The 22500-nt window shown below is 42.9% G+C and overlaps 1 protein-coding gene across 16 annotated transcripts in view; it reads left to right on the forward strand.

The window, feature by feature from the left end:
- Positions 1–17091, forward strand: part of HMBOX1 (homeobox containing 1) — a 159619-nt gene extending 142528 nt beyond the window's left edge. For 9 of the 16 annotated variants that reach the window (XM_037893843.2, XM_007063251.4, XM_027825687.3 and 6 more), the window contains one exon: positions 758–17030. In XM_037893843.2, coding sequence (XP_037749771.1) covers positions 758–895 — 138 coding nt within the window. In that variant the 3' untranslated portion in view covers positions 896–17030. Of the gene's footprint in view, positions 1–757 lie in introns of all 16 variants that reach the window. The other 7 variants (XR_006289293.1, XR_006289294.1, XR_006289292.1 and 4 more) reach the window with 2 other exon arrangements.
- Positions 17092–22500: the final 5409 nt, after the last annotated feature.

Consider the following 22500-nt stretch of genomic DNA (forward strand, 5'->3'; position numbering starts at 1 on the left):
GGCATCACAATATTGCTACCTTTACTTCTGCGCTGCCTTCAGAGCTGGATGGCCAGAGAGCAGGCCTATAGCAGCGAAGTTTCCCCATATTCTTCGTATTTCACAGCAACCACACATCCTGAACAAGTAAACTGTTGTCCTGTTAAAATTAAGAGGCTTCTTTTTAGTGTTTAGAAAAAAGACACACAGGAAAATATGGTGACAGATCTGTTTGACATTGCAGTGCAGGCAGCAGTAAAACCCACAGGTTTTCACTATTTAATTAAATGAGGTGTGGCATGTAGCAGGAAGGCTGGCTAGACTGTGTGATCTGCTGTGGCAGTTCCTGCATGAGGTCATTTCACCACCTTTTTTATCTGTCTGGGACATTTTCAGCAGCTGGTTTAGTGCTCAATTGTCTATAGGCGTATCCCTATATAAAATAGAACCTATGTATATATGTGTCACTTCTATTTTACACTAAATCACTCTTACTTTATTATTTAATACATTCCTCACTAAGCTTGCGTTTAGCCAGTTTTTATCTATTGAAAATAAACGTGAATCTCCACGCCTTGCCCTGCCCATTTCAATGAACCTGTGTTTGCCCAGTGAATGACATTTTCTTAAAAGGAGTCCATGTTTCTTTTCAACCCTACCCAGTTAGTAAAAGTGTAATTGCGGCCCTTAGTTAACTGCTCACTTTAAAAACTCTTTCACTCAGACTGAATGCTCACTAATTAACAACGCTTCATCTTTTTCCTTTCTGCATACACAGGATGACAGCACTAGCCATAGTGACCACCAAGATCCCATTTCATTAGCCGTGGAAATGGCAGCAGTAAACCACACCATCTTGGCATTGGCCCGGCAAGGAACCAACGAAATCAAGACAGAGGCCCTAGACGACGACTGATACAAAGAAGGGGGAGGGTCAAAACAAGAAGTAACTTAGTTTTAGACGTAGCACCTTAGCAGACTTTCCTCGGTCCTTAATATGTGTTCTTCTTACAGTATAACTTTGCAGTTTCTTGTACGTCAGTTAGCTGTTAGGGTCTTGTTCTGTGAAGATGGCATGGTGCCCTCAGCCTTTGCATATACTCTCTCAGTATTAATTCCCAGTAAATAATCAGTCAACCAACCAACCTCCCTCTCCCAGCCCCAGTGGCTCGAAAATCTTGCTGCTTTGTCTTAGCATTCCAAGAAAGTGCTTCCAGGTATTTTAGAGAGCCCTCAGTTCCAAGTCTTAGGCTACATGTCAAATCTTGGATACCCTTAGACAGCATGTAAAACTAGTCTGTACGCTTTTCCTTCTCCAAGACTGAAAGGATGGAAGCTGAGGTAGAGGCTCAGGGTCGATGGACACCATATTGGGAGTATCAACAGAGAGTAAAAAGAACACTAGAAACCCCACTTCAGCATGGGAATAAGTGATTTCCAGCTGCAATAAGCCGTGCCTCACTGGTCACACAGTGACTTGATATACTTCTTTTGGGTACTGCGCTGAGCATGTCCACGGGAAACATATTCACACATTTTGGTTGATGCTCACATATTCAACACAGACATCCTCTACTCTCACAAGCTGCATGGCTTAGTGGATAAAATACTGCCTTCTGCCTCTGGGACCATGATAGAAGCCCAGCCTGGGATCACATGAAAAATGAGCTGAATGTCTAATGGATGGCAGTCCACTTCTCAAAACCACTATTCATTATTTGGCACATCTAGCAGTGCCTGCTCCGAAGAGGTCTAGACTCTATCGATCTGTCATAGAAGTTGCGTTACCTTTTGTTCTTCCTCTCACCTTTCCCCCTCCAGCCCCTCTCAAAAGCAATGTTTTCAAAAAAAGGGATTAAGATACTAAATGGGTGAGTTTGTACAAGTCTGTGTAACTACTGCCTGCAATCCCAACAGGCCTGAAAGGTTATTGAAGGACTTTGGTATCTAGTTTCTGCTAGTTATCAACATGGCATAAATATTCACCCAAATATGAACATTTCTTAAAAGGCAGGAAGATCTCCTCCTTGAGATATAGGGTGTAACGCTTTTGTGTTCTCTTTACTCTGTCCTTGTTAAGGTGTGAGAAAGCTATACTGCTAAGACAATTTAATTAATAATGGGAAGCCATATTGATAATGGATGTGGTAATATTTGTAAAGCAAACCTACTTTAAGTAGCAGAAACTAACGGAATTGTTTTTCCTTGATCATATGTAGCACTTTTGTTACTTTTTTCTTAAAGATATTTATATTTGATAAATCTTTTTTTTATCATTTGAGAATTCAAAATACCAAACGACAAACTTGCATTACAGAGTCACCCTGTGATCACCTTGTCATCTAGTATCTAAATGATGAACTGTGTATGCATCTAAGAAAATTACATCTGCTGGCATTGTGTGGAAGTGATCTCATGGCATCCTGATAAAAGTGATATGTCGCTGCCGGTAAGAGGAAACTGTTCCTTGGAAGTAGCACGGGATGCGTTAGAGACGGTCTAGGCTGCATTATATCTTTGAAAAAATGAATACATTTACATAGCATTGCCGTGGCATTCCATTTTATCCTCCCTGCTATATGGAAATAGTTTAAGAGGGAAGATGGCTTTGTTTTGAAGCGTGGCTTTCCTTTGTCTTTTGTTCATTTTTAAAGGTGAAGGGAAGTTACTATGACTTGTTTAGTTTTTATTCCTTCCCATCTCCTCCTCATCCCCCAGCTTTGCAAGATGGTTGCAACTTGAAACCCTCAGATATAATTGCAAGCACTTAGAAAAAGAAAGAAAGAAAAAAAGATGAAATTGTGGCACATCAGCAGGGTTTTAGCCAGCCTTAAACCCCCTGAAGGTAAAGACTAACTAGATCATCTTTCAGAGTAGCAGCCGTGTTAGTCTGTATTCGCAAAAAGAAAAGGAGGACTTGTGGCACCTTAGAGACTAACCAATTTAAGCTTATGCTCAAATAAATTGGTTAGTCTCTAAGGTGCCACAAGTCCTCCTTTTCTTTTTAGATCATCTTTATGTCTGCTAATCTTGTGAAAGCTGTTTAGGTAGATGTGGGGGAGTTGGCACCTCTTTGTCCCTGTGACTTTGAAGATATATAGGCAGGGCTTGGTCCAGTCGTTTATTTATGGATTTCATTGGAAAATATATGTGCTTTCTTTAGCAGTAGATCACTGAAGCAGAATGGAGCTGTCTTTTTCTGTTTTATTGTATTTCTTGAGTAGGCGAATTCATGAATAGTGTCAGAATAGACTCAGGAAAGAATGAAATTGTTTCAGTCATCATTGCAGGGTTCTTTCTTTGTGTGTGTGTGTGTATGAATCTTTCGGTACTAGCGAGCAAGAGCGGGGGAGGGGTGTGTTTTTGCGCCGCAGGATGATCCAGCAAACTAGCTTCAGTGGAATTTTACCTACTTATTCATACTACAGTCATACACAGAGCTGACAAGAAACCACCACAATTTATTGCAAGGAGATTTTAATAATCTATGGCCTCTTTATGCTGATATTTCCACCAGGGTTTGTTCTAGCTGTTGCATTTTAAAGAATCAAATCAAACTGATAGCTGCACTTACAAAATAAAGATTGCTTACATTTTACCTTTAAAAATTCATTGTTTAAAACAAACATCTATTTAGAGAATTAAGGAAGAATAACACCAATACAGTAAAGGCCAGATCCTGACCTCTGCTGCACTGGTGTAAATTTGAAATAACTCCACTAAAAATAATGGATTTACACCACTGTATAGAAGAGAATCTGGCCTTCACTCTGTCTAGCACCGTCTTGCAGCTCCTGTGTCTCATAACGCATCAAAAAGAATAAGCAGATGAACAACTTGTGTATCATTAGAGATCAGTGGGTCTTCCATCCTAAATTGCAGCTTGCCGGTAAACAGCAGTCTTCCCCGCACCAGAGGAAAAGCATAGGCTGATTCAGTAGGTAAGAAATGCCTTCGGTGAGCCAGGTGCAACATAGTTCTGTTTATCTCCCTTCATCTGCATTCTGTTTGGTCTCTGTGCAGCCCCCAGAAGATATGATCAAGGAATATGACCTTAGCCATCCTCAATATCCCGGTGACACTGAGCTCTCTAGCTCCCTCTGTAGCCCGCTGTGGACTGTTTCTTGATTGACAGACACTTGTTTTGATGAGGGGTAGCCGGTCTAGGCTCTCATTAGATAACTGTTGGGTACTGCGTTGAGGGAAACCTTTCAAGACACTTTGGAATGGCTTCTGCAGCCTTGTCGTTCAGGGCGAGGACAATGCTGGTGAGACAGCCCTGGAAATTAAGCTTTGTTCTGGGTCGCTCCCTCAACAAGCTGAGACAGTCCTTCTGAGGCTATTTCCATCTCTGCATTTTCTGTCAAATCAGGCTTTTCTCTGCAGTGCTGCAGTTCAAACCTTGTTATTGACATTCATACCTTCATCACCTCCAGGCTAAATTATTGTGCAGCACTCCCACTTGGGTTCTGCTTGAAATTGATCTGAAAGCTGAATTGGTTACACAATGGTTACTGACTCTTTCCATGGATACAGTTTAAAGAATCTATGATTCCTTCCTTCCACGTTGCTGTTACACCAACAGATTCAATCCAGATCGTCATCTCATGGCTCATAATACTTTACCCAACATTTTTTGCCATCCTCCAGAGCAGGAGAGGTTGTCTAGGTTGTCCTTGCTATCTATTCCTAGATACTATTTGAGCGTGTGGGAGTGCAGTGCAGTACAGGACTCCGTCCATGGAGGTCCCTTCTCTGAGGACATTCCCCAGAGTTTTCCTGTGGCTGGCTCCTGACTCTGCATCAGGCCTTTCTCCTCTGATTTGTTCATCTTTGGCTATTTCATTGCTCCACTTTTCTTTAACTCCCCTTTTTCTTTTTTCTTTGCTCATGTAGTTTGGGCAGAGTCTTTTCCTGGACTATTATGTGTGATATATTCATTTAAATTTGGTACCGATGTCCAGATATTTTGCAAAGGATGCCGTAGACAGTAAGTTAACACAGCCGCAGACAGCATTTTTCTTTGATGCCTTTGTGATGCAGAGACATCTTCTAAGTACTTGGAGGTGTTGTTACAAAGGTTTCACTGCTCCAATAAATGTGTTCTTACCAAAAAGGGAGTTTCTAACTTTGACCCGTGTTTTCCAGCGATGCTGTGTTGACCTATCATGATTGTGAGTGGCGTTTGTTTTTTTTATTTTCACCTACTTAAAATATTCTCCTATAAGAGCTGGGCCTTGTCTGCAAAGTCTGGATCCAGCTTTTCAAAGCTGTGGGGTATTTGGATTAATAGTTTTGGTTCAGACCCATGTGTAATATAAATTGCAGTAGTGACCTATAATGCTTATATGAGTCTTCCTTGAATTTCTCAATAACTCTATTTTGTTCCATTGACTATAGTGGAGTTTAATGGATCAGTGTTTTCATAACACCCAGGCTATCTATGTAGGTGGATGAACAGTTCTGGGAAGGGTTTTAGCATACATTGACTGGACTTTCTACCATCTCGCTATTGTGGCTGGGAATCTTTTAGGTTTGGCATAGCTAATGAGATTATCTATAAGTATCACTTTCATATGCAGGCTGGCAAGATTTTTGCTATTTTACTTCTCGTGTAAAGCTAGTAAAATCATAGGATATGTCTACACTGCAACGTAAACTCAGGCTTCAAATTCAGGCTCAAGCCTTGCCCTCCTTCCGTCTACACATAAATCACTCTAATCCAGAGTTCGGACCCAGGGCCCTATGGTGGCGGAGGGTCCGAGCCTGAGTCAAGCTGGGACAGAGGGGGTCAAGCCTGATTGCTTTGCAGTGTAGCTGTAGTCCCACTGGACTCATGCTCCGGGAGTCTGACAAAAGTATCCCACAATCCCACAGGCCAACTTTCTTTGTCCTCTGGACAGTCAAGTTTGGTGAACAATCATGTTTTCCCACACTGCACCCAAACAAAGGACTAGAGCGGGCACGTTCAGTAGGAAGTCTGGGATATGGGTGGTTGGACTGTGGCCCACATCATACAGTGTAGACACTGAAGCGCCAGGTTGGGACCCAGGGTTCAACAATTCCTAATCTGGGGTTACAAATGAGCATAGATGCTCAAACCCTAGCCCTGAGTTTACATTGCAGTGTAGGCATACTCCCAGTAGTGTGGCAGTCTCATAGAAGTAGAATGGCACCTGATCAGCTCATATCGGAACTGGTCGAAATCTTTTTGTCTTGCTGCCTTAAAGGGACATCAACAAGATTTCACTAAGATTTTCAGCTTCCCTGTTAAAGTACTTTTCTATCATTACGCTGGCTTACCTCATGCAATCTAATTAGTTTTGTCACACAGAGCTATCCGGTAATTGCAGCAGGATTCCACTGGCTGGCTGGGGTACAGTCTCAGAATCCTAGAAATCTAGGGCTGGAAGGGATCTTTAGAATCCCTTGCCCCATACGGAGGCAGTACCAAGTATACCTCAACCACCCCAAAAGGTGTTTGTCTCACCTGTTTTTAAAAACCTCCAGTGACTGAGATTCCACAGCTCCCTTGGTAACCTGGTCCAGTACATAACTATCTTTACAGCCGGAAAGATTTTCCTAATATCTAACCTAACTCTCCCTTGCTACAGATTAAGCCTATTACTTCTTGTCCTACCTTCAGTGGACATAGAGAACCTTGAAGACTGTTTTCCGGTCCCCACTCAGATGACTTTTCTCATGACTAGATGGGCACATTTTTAAAATCTTTCCTCATAGATCAGGTTTTCCGAACCTCTTATTGTTTTTGTTGCTCTGTTCTAGACTCTCTCCAGTTTGTCCACATCATTCTTAAAGCATCTTTTATTATACACATGGGTCAGACTTGCAAAATTAGTGTGTGGATTTTGAATGCATCTAATAACAACACTGCCCCAACTATTTAATCCAGGATTTTGATTCACATTGTAGCTTGAATTGAGATCCAAATGTAGATTCCCATCTTCCTCCCTGAGGTTCATAAGTATTTGTGTCCAAGATATGGTTTGAGTCTCTGAAGTTATATGAGGTTTGGACCCCAGGAACTGGTCACTATGATGGTGTTTGCCCTTGTGGGTTTTGAATGGAGGAAAATGCTCCATCTAATTTCCTCAAATCAGTTCATTTCTGATGGTTGTGATGTTTGCTAGAATGTACGTTTCTTCCTAACCAGGACATTGTGAATTTAGTATTGCTTTCTGTTCATCAGCTAAGTAATTTATCTCTTACTCTTTACGTCACAGTTTGTTGGATTATGACCAAGAAACTTTGGGTTTCTCATCAGAAGAAACTCCCTTGCTCTTATTTAGTAAAGGGCTTCATGTCCCAGTAGCTGTTGCACTCTTCAATGCAATTTTTTTTCATTAACAATATTATTTGCTTAACACATTTTTAGGTAATAATTTTTTGATTTGGTTTAGCAATTTTGCTCTTGACGTGGGTCTTTGTTGGCAGGTTGTATCTTGAAAAATGAGTTATATGTCACAACCAAAATGTATTCATTGTTGTGGGTATAGGACTTTTTCTGTTTTTTAATGCCCTCCTGCTGAATTCATTGGGGTGCATAGACATCAGCTAACTTTTGCAGTTTTACTGAGCCAAGACATACTCCTCATCATTCCCTTGAATGGAAGGCGAGTGCACTGATCAGGAGAACTAAGGAGCTGGATTGCTGAGCAATTTCCAAATAAAGCATTCCTTTCTGGGCTTTTCTTAATAGCTGGGATATTTACTCAGGATTTTGAATCAGTTGTTGGCCAACACAAATTTGGCAGACTGAAAAGCATGGCCAGAAACCCCTGTCTCTTAGTTTCATTTAGCAATGTCTAATTGACAGTAGCTAAATTGTCCAATTAAAGATATTCCATGTTAAAGAAAAAAGAGGTGGCAGCTACAAATTAGAATTTCAAAGAAACAAAATTTATTTTTCTCTCTTGAGAGAAGTGCATTAGAGGACTGTGTTTGGTCATCTAAGGACTTAAAGCAGATGAGACAGTGTTTTATGTGTGGTGTTCTACACAGCAAAAAAGGTATTATCAATGGGGTTATAGTCCTTAAGCATCTTCTCTGTCATCCGCTTGTGTGGAAATGCATGTCATACTCTAGTTTGTGTTAATGAGGAAAAAACCCCAAATATATTTGGTTTCTTCAGGATTTCTCTTACCCAGTCTAACTAGGATGTTCTTAAAGTGCTCATTGCTACAGTATCGAAGGGCTAAATCATACTGACAAATTGAGAAGTGGGTTTAGAGAGAAATATGCCTATTCACTTTTGTGCCCCTTTTCAAGATTGGCCATTGAGTTGTTTTCATCAGTCTGAACAATAACAATCCATGGATAATACACAGCTTTTCTCTTTGCCGTTCTTTCCAGTAATCATTGAAGCACTCAGGCCAGGAGTTTAGATGCTACAAGTGGGTGTGAGTGCGTTAATGCCATTGAGCCATAGTGAGCTGTATAATGGATCTTTGATGTTTGTGTACTTATAGTACATCTCTTACTCAGATGATCTGGCAAAATGCTCTGTCTTCCATTTTCATTCTCTGTCTTTTTAATGTAAGCCGGTGTGCTCTGTTGTAATTCACTCTCCAGTTCATACTGATGTGTTGTGATCTGATGAAGGTTCTGCTCAGTCTTTTCAAACTGTAGCCATGGTAATTGGGTGGGTAGAATGAATACATAAAAGTGTAATGGCAGTTTTGAATGACTGGGTGTCCTCCTGACATGTAATTAGCTGCTTCAGGAAGATGTAGATTGGCATAGTTGTAATTAAAAGGATTTCTGTCCTTTTATGTGATTGAAAACAGCAGATCTTCCATTCCCTAATTTCCCTTAGTACCAATGCACTCAACAATGTTTGGAACAGCTACTTAGTAAACTAAAATAATGACCTGTTCCTTATAATGCTGGACAAAACTGGGATTAGGTTTCTACGCAAAGCTTTTTTCTCTTTCTTTTATCCTGGCCATATCTGTATAGCGTCTCATTGGGTTGCAAAAAAAAAAAAAAAAATGCATGCAATGGCTTAATTATTTTCCATTTTCTGAATGAAGGGTCACTAGAAACCCAGAGAACCCAGTTTATTTCACACCTTAATACTGGCATTGCTTTCATCCTGAATCTGTCCTTGGAATATACTGCTTGTATTGTTGTTGTCCAACCCCTGGACCAGACAGTATAATTAGCTCTTAGATGCTCTCAAGTAATCTCGTTGTATTATCTCATGCTGGGAATGTTGTCAGCAGGTGTCATCAAGTTTTGAGCTGCATGTCACTTAGACTGCCTATTGTGAGTGCTGTGGAGAAGTGATATGAGTTAGCTCACCTTATACCTCAGATATCAAAATAGATCCTAATGTCAAACAAGAACTCCGTTGTCCTCCACTTGCTGTTCTGCCAGGTAACAGAGCTGAATATATAGTGGTGACCCAAGCTGCTGTTGAAGTCACTGCATAAGTTCTCACTGGATACTGTCAAACACCTATCACAAGGCGTGACAAACACTCCCCCATTGTGCTGTTTGGAGATGATGCAAGAGAAACATTATCTAGTGATGGATCTTGAGTACAGCTGCGCTGGGTCTATGCTGCATTTCCACCCCAGTAACATTTCTTACCTTTTTTGTCACCAGAGCCACCCCTGGCATTTCAATCACATTGGACCAGATTTACAAAGGCACTTCAAGATGCAGGCAGGCGTCTAGCGGGATCCGCCTAAGACGCTTAGGCACTCTTGTAAATCCCAGTCGATACCTTTCTGTTTCCTTAGGTGCCTAAATACCTTTGTAAGTCTGGCTCATTGTCCAGTGCTGTTCAGAGCAGGTCTACCTGACCAGATGGCTAAAAATCTGTTTATGCCAGTTCTCTCAACATCACCATCTCCAGCGATGCTGTACTAGCAGCAGGAACGGCAGGAAATTTTTTGGTGGGGAGTCATAATGTGTACACAACTTTAGGCATTAATTTTGCTGCTATTGTTTGCTAGACTACCTAGATTCTTTCCTGACTTGCCTGACTCAAGTCTTCCATGTCATGACAAGACACAAAATGTAGCATAAGTAACATACATTTGTAATTAGTGTGTCTTTAAGAGGATAACTTTGGCATTCTGATCTGTTTTGACATCGTTCAAGATTTTTTAAAAATACATTTACTCATAAAGTTATCCATTGAATCATTCAAGCAGAGCAAAAGAGATAATGGAAAATAAGTCAATGACTAATCTTCTGCATCCAATATATCCACAAGGCGTATTTGACATTGGTAATGCTGATTATTTAAGTCTGCTGATAAAGTTGCTGCTATCAGTGTGACAGGACTATAGCAATGGGACTGTAAACGTCACTCCACTGCTAACCAGAGCCAGGGATCTGGAATATCAGCTCATCAAGGAGTTTTTCCTAAACCAGGGTGGGAGGCATTGCCTTTGCATGTTGTGACCACATCTTTGAAATCAACATGGAATCAGATCTTCTTTAGCACATTTTGAATTACCTTCTTTTTAAGATGTATGTTTTCTCCAAGTGCAAAGTAGTGACAGGGTTGGTTTACATAACAGATAGCAATGGATGTAATGGGCCAAATTTCAATGGAGCTGCTCTGGATTTACTCTGGCAAAGTAAAAATTTGGCCTGATGTTGGGAAAGTCCAGCTACTTTGTAAGAGAGTATTAAACCACTAAAAGAGAAGGGAAAATGATTGAATTCTATATGCACTAAATTTCCATCTCCCTCATCTTCAGAAGTGTGTGACATGTACAATCCAGTGTGGTTACTGGAGTTTTGTTGTTTCAGTATATTGTGAAATCAAGTCTAGTTTTCTGTTTGGCAGCAAACCCAAGTTTTTTAACATTGTTAGTCAATAACCATTTTTCTACAGCTTTAGTTTTGATGCTTAGATAAAGTAGTAAGTCTGGGGAAGAATAACCCTAAATGTAATCTCCTTTTTATTAGTTTGTAAACAGTCTCTCTCTGGTTCTCCAGATCATCTGTGTTTTTGTTTGTCTCTTGATCCCTGTGCGTGTTGATGACTCTTAACAAAATAGGTCTTAATACTGATAGGTATAGGGTGCCTATTGCAAACTTCTGCCTGACCTGCTAAATAAGAATCCTGTATCATAGATATCATATTTATGACTAAAATAATATCATCTAGACTTAGAAGTCACCTCTTCGATCATCTGGTCTATCTGCTTGCAAGAGCAGGATTGGGCCTGGAGTGCCAGGAAAGCTCCAGTGTGACACTATCAAATATTTGAAGTTACGGGTATGTTACACCTACTGCAGTCCTTCGGACAAATTAATTAGGCATTTCTAGCACACAGTTAAAGTACTCAGGTTTGTCTGGTATGATTAGTTCTTTATGTAAATCATGGTAGTCATTGCTGGTGATACTCAGTGTACAGGTATTCTTTTTTAACTGTATGTTATATTATTTAACCTATGTGGATGGCAAACATGCAGGAGAGGAGTGTTGTTGATCATCATATTGCTGTTTTGCCCACCAGTCCTCTTGAATCTCCCTCACTTCTCCATAACTTTACTAACTGCCTGCCTGCCTGCCCTTCTTTCTTTCTTTCTTTCTTTCTTCCTTTGTTTCTTTCTTTCTTTCTTTCGCAGTGATGGTGGTAAGTTCATTACAGATTCCCAGGGGATGCCTATCTTGCATATTTGCTGATTTCTGTAGACGTTCTGTTTTTCCATGTAATGCCATCTTTCCCCAGAATCTCTATTCACAAGGCGTTCATTGCTTCCTAACTTGTCCTGTGGCTTTCTGATTTAAAATGCCATTTGAAAAAAGCAGGTCAGGAACTCAGTGAAATGATCTTTTATATCACTACCTTCATTTATTAATGGGAGAGCAGTCTCTCTGGTCTTTTACCATCTCCTGATATTTGTGGAAGCGTTGCTTACTTCGCTTAGCTTCTTGTGTTAGAATTAACTTATTGCTTGCTACAACCTTCCCCCCACCCCCGTAGTCTTACTCTCTTCTTATTTGGTTCCTCCCTGCCTTCTCCATTTCTGGTACGGGCACTGTATTACACTCAGATCTTTGAGCAGTATATCTATTAGTCAGTTTTTTATCTGTTTAATAGTACTTCTGTCCAAGTCACCATATTGTTAGACTTTCCCTTAGGTTATCAAATGGTGCTGTATCAGATGCCTACTTGAAGTCCAGATATATTGTCCATGCTGAAGTATAAATATGAAACACTTTGTAGAGTCAACCCTCTGATCATAAAAAGAAAACCAAAACACATAAATTCAGGCAGTTTACAGTAGTTCTTCACTAGTGACATCCTGAATGAAATAACTCAGTGCTAAATTTTGGACCACAGCTAAAGGCCACTTCCAGGGTATTATTTTCATTTGGTTTTGTTCTCCTTTTCATACCTGAAGCTTGAAACTCTTACACTAATTACAGATGTTTTTCTTGGTTTGCACACTGGTTTGCTATTGCCCATCCTTGTGATGCCTGAGCTGTGAACAGGATAAAATAGATCTGCAAAGCTTTGTCCACGAAGACTTGATAGTGATTCTGATCCTTGCCTCTCCCAGATTCTAGGTCTGTTGTCCAGCTTTGCAGTTGGAGTGGCTTTGGGGTTTTTGGAGGTTGGGGGGGGGGTATGCTGATTGATATAAGATATAAAAATTACGTTCAAATGTTTGGCTTCCCAACCTCGACTGTTATCCATTGAAGCTTCTCTTTATTTCTTGGTTGATGTTCAAATTCCGGTACTGGATTGTGATTTACTCTTACCTGGAGATTCTACCTGTTTCTAGTTTATTTGAGATCAGAGCTTAGCTTCATTTTCTGAGAGTAGCAGGTTCCTGTTTCATTGTTCTTTGGGCTGCAAACTGGACCAGCAGGAATACCCTCACATGCCTTTTAAATCCAGCTGTCATGTTAGCAGTGTCATTGTGAATTCTGTCAACAACAGACCCTCCTAGGTTGCTACTGAGAGGTTGGGGAGCACTCCCAATGGAAGGGCTGAGCCCGCTGCCTGTATCGTAGGCTGGGAGGCCGTGAAGCCTCGTTGGGAGTCACATATCGGGTTCCACGTGCCAGCATGGCGGAATATCACAAGCCGATGAACCAATACAGGGACGGCTTTTACCTTAAAGCTGATACTGGACTAACCAATTTAAAGTAGGTTTAGTTTGAACAGTAGTTCTAGCTAAGCGTGACAAGTTCAAGTCAGTTGCATGCCCGGGGGTGTTATTTTCCTTGACAGATTGCCTTGGCTGTCTCCTTCTGGACCTTTCTGATCTTTTCAAGGCTCATCATGAGTGCCCAGTAAGTATGAAATGTGTGCAGTACCTTTTCTTGAGTGTCCATTTAAAAAGTGCCTAAGTGAATAACAGGACTCTTGAGAGAGCTGGAGGAATAGGACTCGACCCCATTTCCCTCCTGAGAAAGGCCCCTCCCTGCAGTCCTTCCACATGCAAAACTCCCATTGACTTCAGTGGGAATCCAGAGCCTGGAATAACTGCAGAATCAGGCCAGAAAGAAATCCTCATTGCTTTTTCATTTTGCCTTCCCCTCCTCCTTCCCCCGTTCTTAGAGAACTTCTTAGGAATCTTCTGTTTCTCAATCAAATCTTTATAATCTCTGATTTGGAAACAAAGAGCCATGAGTAGAATTAAGTTTCTGTTTCTAAATTATAGGAAACTGCCTCTAGGATTCTGGATACACGTGACGGTGTCTATATTGATCACTCATATCTGGGTAACCAACCCTCTGAGATCCTGGATAGGAGTGACGAAATGTACATATAGAATCACCTCTCTGAAAATCATGGAGGCTGTTTCCTTCTGTGTTCTCAATTATGTCTAAGTTTATAATAGTGACAGCTGCTCAGCGTTTTATCAAAATCATTTAACCGTTGACAGGTTGTTATAATTTTGTAAACATCTCTGAGAATTTTATATGGATTTAAAAAAAAAAAGTATCTGAAATGCTGGTTTAAAAAAAATCACATGAAAGGAGACTTCTTATTTTGTGTGACCATACTAAATACAAGTCTTATAACAAAACCACATGGTTCGGATTTATTGGTACCACTTAAGGATTCAAAAAATGGGAGTCATCCATGTGTAGATGCTTTATTTTTCATTAATCACACAATTTATTTTCACTCTGGCAATTTAATAATGCCGATGAGTTGGGAAGCTATGGGCAATTACTATTGGCAAAGATAGCGATGAGTAGATCTAAGCAGCAGAAGACAGACGATTAACTTGTAGGATCACAATGGATGTTGATAAAGCCGTGATCAAAGGGGAATCTATTGCGGTGGTACTAATGAAAATAAAGTATTTGTGGAGTTATAACACACAAAGACTGTTCGGCATTGTACTGTCACCCTGATGGCTAGATGTCTTTTTTTTTTTTTTTTAAAACAGATTGTCAATCACCATGACTGTAATTGAAAAGAGGTAAATGTAACCGTGAGTGTTGCAAACCTACAAGGGCGGGGGGGGGGGGGGAACCCAATGGAACAGTATCAGAGGAGGGAAAAAAAGTCTGTGTTTTTTTTCCTTTAGTTTGACTGGATTTGAATGTGCAAAAAACTAGCAAAGTGCAAGGGTATTACCTTTTTCATTTCAGAATTCCCTGCCTCTTCATTTTGTTCCAGTGTAACTTTGACTCGGGGGAGAGTGGAGTGTTAAATCAACCTTGCATCTGTGTTAATGAAACGGCAAGCGAGCATGACTGTTGTTGTAATCATGTGTGTGTTGGATGGCTGGTAGTCACCTGCAGTTACTTCATGTGTCCACCAAATGCATAAGATGAGCTACTTCCTTTCTTTGCTGGTCAGTATAAGCCCGCCGACAAGTTTCTTTTGTGTGTGTGTTTCTCTGTTAATTTCTAGAACCCTTCATCTCTCACTAGTGTATTCCCCGGGTGGAAATCACACACGTCTCATCTGCTGTAGGTGTACAGACTACCTCAAGAGGTAAACCTGGTGTCCTATAGTCCTGCATCCACAGTCTTTTTTGCATTAGCGTTAGCACACACACACTGGAATGTATATTCTCCCTCCCCCCGAATAACCTCTTGACCTGATCCTTGCTGTAGACACCAACTCCTATTGCAAATTGGATGCTGCTTTAAATGTGAAAACAATTGTTCAAAAAGCTATAAAAACCTGAATGAAAGCTAAAGCTGAATTTATAAGCCTTGTTGCATATGAGCCAAAAGTGCAAAATGCTCTATATAATGAACTAACCTGCCACTCATATAAATATAAATATATATAAATATATTAAAATCAGACTGTTCTACAAAATTGTGTATTTGTATTTTTGTGTACGTACAATTTTCTGCTAAGCAGAAGGAGGATGTAGTATAGGATGATGTGAGAAGAGATTTTGTTTAATCATATTTCTTTGTTACTTATTTTTGTTAACATCCAGATGCCTGTCTTTGTCTTTATATGTGTATGACACTGTTTAAAAGCTGCAGTATCTCTCTCCCATCAAGTAGATATTATCGGATATTTTAAACCCTTTCGGCACTGAAAGCATTTGATAATGCAGGCACTGTCATCCCCTGCAATATGCCTACGTCAATTATTTGAACAAGGGCTACTTGCCCATATTAAAGGGTACATACTCCACAGTGGCTATGCGAAATGCTGTAGGAAGAGAATATATCTTGGAGGAAATCTCATTCTGCCATTACTCCCAATGGAGGCAGGAACTGTTGTGGAATCTAGCAGGGATAGAGAGCTTTCCAAGCAGGAGTCCTCCAGCCACGCTCCATGGACAGCCACTGAATCTTTCCTGGTGGCCCTCAGCCCTGAAGTATTTGAGATCCAACTAGTGCAGGGCTGGAAGGGAAGATGACCAATGAGAGGATCCTTCTGTTAGGAAGTTGCTTTCAGGCTACAAAAAGTTAGAGAAATAAAATCTTACACCACAAGTGAGTGAACCTCAGAAAGCAACAACAAATAGTCATCTGAGGAATAGGCCATATGGGAGCTCAGCGAGAGCCAGCCTTTGCTCTCCATTGGCACATGCTGTCGTAGTCTATTCTTGTTCCCGGGGAAGGCGTGTCTGCTACATCTTATGTGGGAACTGCCTCCACTTTACTTTTAAAAAAAGAAAAGTACTAAATGTTCTGTTAATCACCCCACACACTACGGTTGCCCTATTGTAAGATGGTTTGGACCATTGCTGTAAGGATACTTTAGTACATCTTATTAAATAAGGGCCCCAAACCTCCATTTATCGCTTGATACGCTTGCAACACAGAAATAATATTCTGAAAGCGCCTTTTCAAAATTGCTGAATATCTCCAATACATTGCAGGAGCGTGCGCCATGATTTTCATTGTTTTGGATCTCTCAGCTACAGTTTAAAAGGAAAAACAAGTAATCTTTCCCTTTTGGGTGTGGTGGGAAAGTTATTTATAAAGTGTAACGTTGATAGCTGTACAGGGAGACTGAAATGTCAAAGCAGAGCTGGGTAAAACAGCATGCAGGACATATGGAAGGGAAAGTGTGGTCTTGTTGCTAAAGGACAGGTCTAGGAGTCAGTTGATCTGGGTTCTAACTCCAGTTCTGCCACAGACTTTCTTGTGTGGCCTTCAGACAAATCTTTCTGTGCCTCAGTTTCTCCATTTGCAAAATGGGGATAATAATACTTACGTAACTTTTATAAAGTGCTTTGAGATCCTTAGATGGAAGGCACAATAAAAGTGCAAAGTATTATTAGGTTTTTCCTTTGTGCCCTTCATATATTTTTTTAAAAAGTAACATTTAATTTTGGAATTAGTTCTTCCACAAGGAGAATGATACTGCATCTTTATACGTAGGGCTCATATTTATAACAATGTGTAATGACTGTAGCAAAAGTCCTTGTTTCTGTATGTGAATGGACAGAGAAACAAGTGCTCTATTGTATTGATTAAAATAGTTAAAATGAGTCCTGTATCATTGTATCTCCTATTCTGGATTAGTGCCTTTTGGACAGTAGACTGTTCTGTAATTAAAATGTAGTATACCTGCTTTTTTGTACAGTTTTGTTTTAATAAAACTTTTTTTTAATTTGTGTTTATTTTAGTATTGTACCTATTAGAGAATAAAACTGTATAACTGAACAAAGACAGGGTTTTTTGCTATAATTCTTTTTGTGAAATGCTATTGTGTAATAACCGCCTGGAGGGTAAAGATCGAGAGGCTCTGAACACAACTGAAACATAAGTTCTTTAATGTAATGCCTATTTTGCTTCAGTCTTCACTAAAAAGGTTAATTATGATCAGATGCTTAACACAATTAATATTAACCACAAGGTGAAAGGAACACAAGCCAAAATAGGGAAAGAACAGGTTAAAGAATATTTAGATAAGTTAGATGTATTCAGTTCCCCAGGGCCTGATGAAATTCACACTAGGGTACTTAAGGAACTAGCTGAAACAATTTTGGAACTGTTTTCTGTTTTTAATAGTGATTAAACAAAACAAAAAAAAAGCTAAGAAAACAGAACAAAGACCAAGTCACCCCTTGTGTGTGCAGGTTGCATCCCTCTCTTAACTAATTTAGTAGCTTTACAAGTAGCTTTTCCCTACAACATGAGTAAAAATACTACATACCTGGCAACATGGCTTCAGTTGCTGGGACAGCATCTCACAGCAGTATTATGTCAAAGCAAGGAGAAAACAAAATACTTAAGTCTCATGGGAGTACAGAGCGGCTCATTCTCTGTTCCACGGATGTTTAAATGGGCATATTGTTAATAAAAATAGGAATCGAGTGTTTACTCTTGTTACAGCGGTGTCTAGAGACCCCACCTGAGGTTGCAGACTTTGTGTTAGGCATTGTTCATATGTATATAGTAAGAGACAATTCCCTGCTCAGAAGACACAATCTAAACAGACAAGGCAAAGGGTGGGCAAATGGAGGTATTAATATAATAGGCCCCACTTCACAGCTGGGGAACTGAGATAATGGGCAATGCTGGAATTTTCAGACAGGCTTAACAGCCACACCTGGGGGCAGATTTTCAAAAGGGCTCAGCACCCAGCTTGCTCTGCTCTTTTGAAGCACTGGCCGTAGCTGTCACTATGAGCTCTGTGGTCAGGCTGACCATTAATCACGTGTTTTTCACGGGCGCTGAGCTCGTCTGGAAAATCGAGTCCCAGGGGCTGGTGCTGAGCCCTGGAAACTCTGGCCCTAAGCAACTTGCCCAGCATCATACAAGGAACTTGGTGGTAGAACCAGGAACTGAATCCAGATTTCTCAGGCCAGCAGCTTAACTACAAAACCATCCTTCTTCTGTACTGGGCTCTAGCTCAAAGTTTGTGCTGCTGTCTCCGCTCACCTGTTGAAACAGCTGGTCAAAGGGACACGATTCAAACAGCGTTCAAGCTGTGGCTCTGTAATAAAGGGTTTTTTTAAAAAAGTTAAGTCCAGGAGGGCGAGAGGCCTTCATGCTGGCCAGGAAAGATGGGAGAAAAAGTAATTGTTGTTCTTACGGCCCACGTGTTCAGTGGCTTTTAAGAATTGCTTTGGCTGCAGCCCATAGCTTCAAGCATGGTTATAGTACAAGGAAGTGCTACAAGCATCTCAAGGAAGCGCCTTGGAACAATGTCGATGCACTTCAAACGAATCGTGTATTGCAGGGGAAGATTTTTTTCAGAGGAGACCACATTAAAGCAAAGAGGCTGTTGAAACAAGCTGCACTCTTCGTGTCCTGATTGCGAGACACTGCTAATAAAAAATCTCCTTTGCTAAATGGCTTTCTGAAGAGTTGGTGAAAGCGGCAGGCATAATGTGTGCTGCTTCAAAACCAAAACCAAACGAGGCCGTCTGCAACGTTAAACGCTGTTGCAAGAGAAACTGTTGACAAGTGAAAACAGAAAATATCTGTCCAAGACCTCGAAAGCTGCTTTTCCTGTGTACACTTTCCCCCAAATGGCCAGTTTTGCATAGAATGGGGCATGAATGAATTTTTTTTTGGTGTGTGAGACGGGAGTAGCTAACTGCAGCCTAATCTGAATGCTGCTAGACCTCTGCTGCCTGCTATGGCTCCCAGCATCCAGAAATAAGACACCCTTGATTGTTTCACGTGGGATTTAAAATGGGAGGGCTGGCTATATTACCAATCCATGGAAGGCCAGATTAAACCATAGCCACGCGGTGCTCCTGGGCCTATGGTCACAGGGACGGGCGTCACACAATGACAGTAGCTGCTCTGCTTTCCTTTACAAAGGGCTCAGTTTTTGCACACATAAGCCGGTGCTTGACAGCGGGGGAGGGGGTTTGTGTGTGTATTTTTCAATGTTAAACAAAGGGCTGCAGCAGCCAGCCACCCTCACTTTGAGACCTGCTCCATTCACACCGAATGCTGAACCCTACTGCTGTGGGAGCCCCTGCCGTCAGCACCGGACACTGTGTGTGGGTTCATTGCTGCAACTGCCCCCCCCCCCCATCCCCCTCATTGTGGCTCTGCTAGGGCAGGTGTATGTTGGGGCGGGGGGGGGGGGAAATGGCTGAGGTCGCCCACCTCTGGGCCATCCCCCAGCTGGCACCAAGGGAGGGGTGGTGGGTCCCTCCCACCCAGGTCAGCAAATGGCTTGTGGTGGCCCTGGCAACAGGCACCCCTGCCTCGGGGGGATTGAGGCCATAGGGCAAGCCCCCTCTCCAGCTGCCCTCTGTGGGCTATGCCGTAATCCAGCCCCGAGCTGTGCACACGGCTACTCTTCATGCCATGCCAACAACCCGCAGCTGCAGGGCCCTGGGCCTCAGTGCTCTCATCCAGCCGGGAGAGCCAGCGTTGGTGGTCAACAGGAGGGGCTGCTTGGCTTCGCCCCGGAGGAAAGCGGTGACTTGACAGCCCCCCACCCCCCCATATCCTGGGCGGGGGGGGTAGAGTTCCCACCAAATTTCTGCCCAGTGGCTTAATTTATTTGGCTCTCGGTGTAAGGCATCTGCCCCACCCCCACCTCAGCAACAGGTTTCCCGCCTTCATTCAGCCTCTCTAGTGGTTCACTAAAAGCTTCCATTTCTAACTGTGGGTTCATTACCCCCCCCGCCCCATCAATCGGGAGGTGTCCCTCTGAGTCTCTTTGCGCCTTCCTCTGCTGCACGCCCTCCAGGGTGATTTGGGGAGGGGGTCTCTAGGCCTCTCCCAGCTTGGCATGTTGCGCTCCCTAGGCCTAGTCTTCCCACCCCTATACCCTGCTGCCTGTTGCATGGTTCCTCCCTAAATGATTTGGGACGGCCACGCAAATGTGCCCACAGGTTTGCTGAGGTTGGGCCCCTCCACCCGGAGCGAGGCGTTCTGAAGGCAGAAAGAGTCCTTCCATGTACGCATCCCTTCGAACGGGCGACGTTAGCCCAGGCCCTTGGGGCAAGGCTCCGTTCCAACATCACGGCCCCCTATGTCACGGCCACCACAGTAACTGAAGGGGTTTTACCCGCCCCACGTTTTCGTGCAGACAGCGTTAGGGCGGAATAAGCTGCCTTACGGCGACCTGACGCTGCAGCGTAGCCCAGGCCTTCGAAAACGTGAGCGAAGCTGCCCAAGCATCTCAGCTTATGGGGGGGCGACTCGCTACAGCCGTGGGTAGCTAGGCTCTTCCGCGGGCTGAAGCAGGGGGACGGGGGCAGGGTGATCATCAGCAGTGGAAAGTTGCTGTCTGGTGTGTCCCTCCCCGGGCATTTTGGGAGCTCCAGGCTGCTCGAGTTGTCAGCATTGAAGGGTGGGTGCTGCCCTTACAGTCACTGCCTTTGCCTCCTTGCCCCCTGGGAGATGGCACCGTAACACCGGCATGCTGGACTTTGCCATAGGCTTGGAGGTGCCACCCTGAGGAGTAAGTGTCTGTAACGCCCATTACATTGAAAAGTACCACGTATGTTCGGGGGGGAGATCAGCCCTCAGCTACCGCAGTAGCAGCCAGAGGCCTCCGGCCAAAGCTCGTTGGTGAAGAATTGCTCTGGTGGATGAAAACAGAGGGAAACCTGGCTAAGATCAGAGGACCAGACCTATGCTACCCTCTCACTGCAGGGAAGTCAGCCCCGCCCCCAAAGCAAGTGAGCGGTAAGGAATATCTCCACTTGGATACCAGCCTTGCCTTGATCTAAACAAGTTGTCACTCGCCATTCCAGGGCAGCACCAGCAATTAAAGCAGGGGTGGGCAAACTTTTTAGCCCAAGGGCCACATCTCAGTGGGAAATTGCATGCAGGGCCATGAATGTAGGGCTGCGGCAGTGAGGGCATGCAGGGTGCAGAAAGGGGCTCAGGGCAGGGTGCGGAGGGGGCTCATGACAGAGGGCTCCCCACGCTGCCTTCGCCTGCAGGTACCTCTTCCGAAGCTCCCATTGGCCGCAGTTCCCTGTTCCCGGCCAATGGGAGCTGCGGGGGTGGGGGCGGTGCTTGCAGGTGAGGGCAGTGCACAGAGCCCTCTGCCCTTCCGCTGCCAGGGACCGCAGGGACATGGTGCCAGCCGCTTCTGGGAGTGGTGCGGGGCCAGGGCAGGGAGCCTGTTTTAGCCCCACTGTGGCATGGGGCTGGCAATCCCGTGGGCTGGGTCCAAGCCCTGACGGGACGGATCCAGCCCACAGGCCGTAGTTTGCTCACCCCTGAATTAAAGCGTTTTCTGTGGACCCTGCCTGCAAACCACTTCATCAAGGGTAACTAGTTTTGATGAGGTAAAATATGTTTCTTGCAAAGACACTGTTGTAATGAACACACACCTGCATTATTTGCAGACCCAGGCTGAGAAGTTGCTGAGGTCCAGGGGGAGATATTTTCGAGGCGGATGAGACCTTGGAGGATCAGTCCTCTGTATCAACATCTTGCAGCTGGAATCAGTGGTAGTGTTGCAGGTTGTTCGCTCTAATGGAATCGCTGTAACAATTAGTTGCTACACGGAAGTGAGATGTGACTAGTTCCAGCTTAATTTAGCTCGGTGTTGCTCAGCTGATGGGTCACAACCTCTGGGGTGACAGAAAGCAAACAGGAGTGTTGAATTTTATTTATTTATTTATTTTACAATTCTAAAGCCAAATGTTCAGGGTAACATCAGGGAGGCCAAACCTTCCAAGGTTGTGAGGTCAAAGGTGGTAGCAGCAGCTGTATTAAGTACAGGATGATCGTTATCCTCTATGTTTATTATTAAAGTAAGACTAAAAAATGTAAGATTTGTGACTTTGAATATGGCGTCACCAACCTGACAAGGTTGAGAAACACTGATCTAGCTTATTTCTTTATATATAGATAGCTATTAAACATCCAACTTAAAGCTGCTGAGTAATGAACAACTGGTCACTCCAATCCTGGCACTTGAAGGCATTTGGTGTTTAGACCCCACTTCAAGAGACACAACTCATTTTGCATGCAGCAGAATGGTATCAGCAAGGGCCCCCAGTGAAGACAATGGGCTGACACCGATTGGCCATTTCTGACTGAGCACAAAAAGAGGTGAGATGCTTGCACCAGTGCTCACCGTGCTCACGGTCACCGGACGACAGCAAAACAGGCCCAGTTGCCACCACTGATCACATATGCAGCTC

Source organism: Chelonia mydas, chromosome 3 (assembly GCF_015237465.2).
Source record: "Chelonia mydas isolate rCheMyd1 chromosome 3, rCheMyd1.pri.v2, whole genome shotgun sequence".
NCBI lineage: Eukaryota > Metazoa > Chordata > Testudines > Cheloniidae > Chelonia > Chelonia mydas.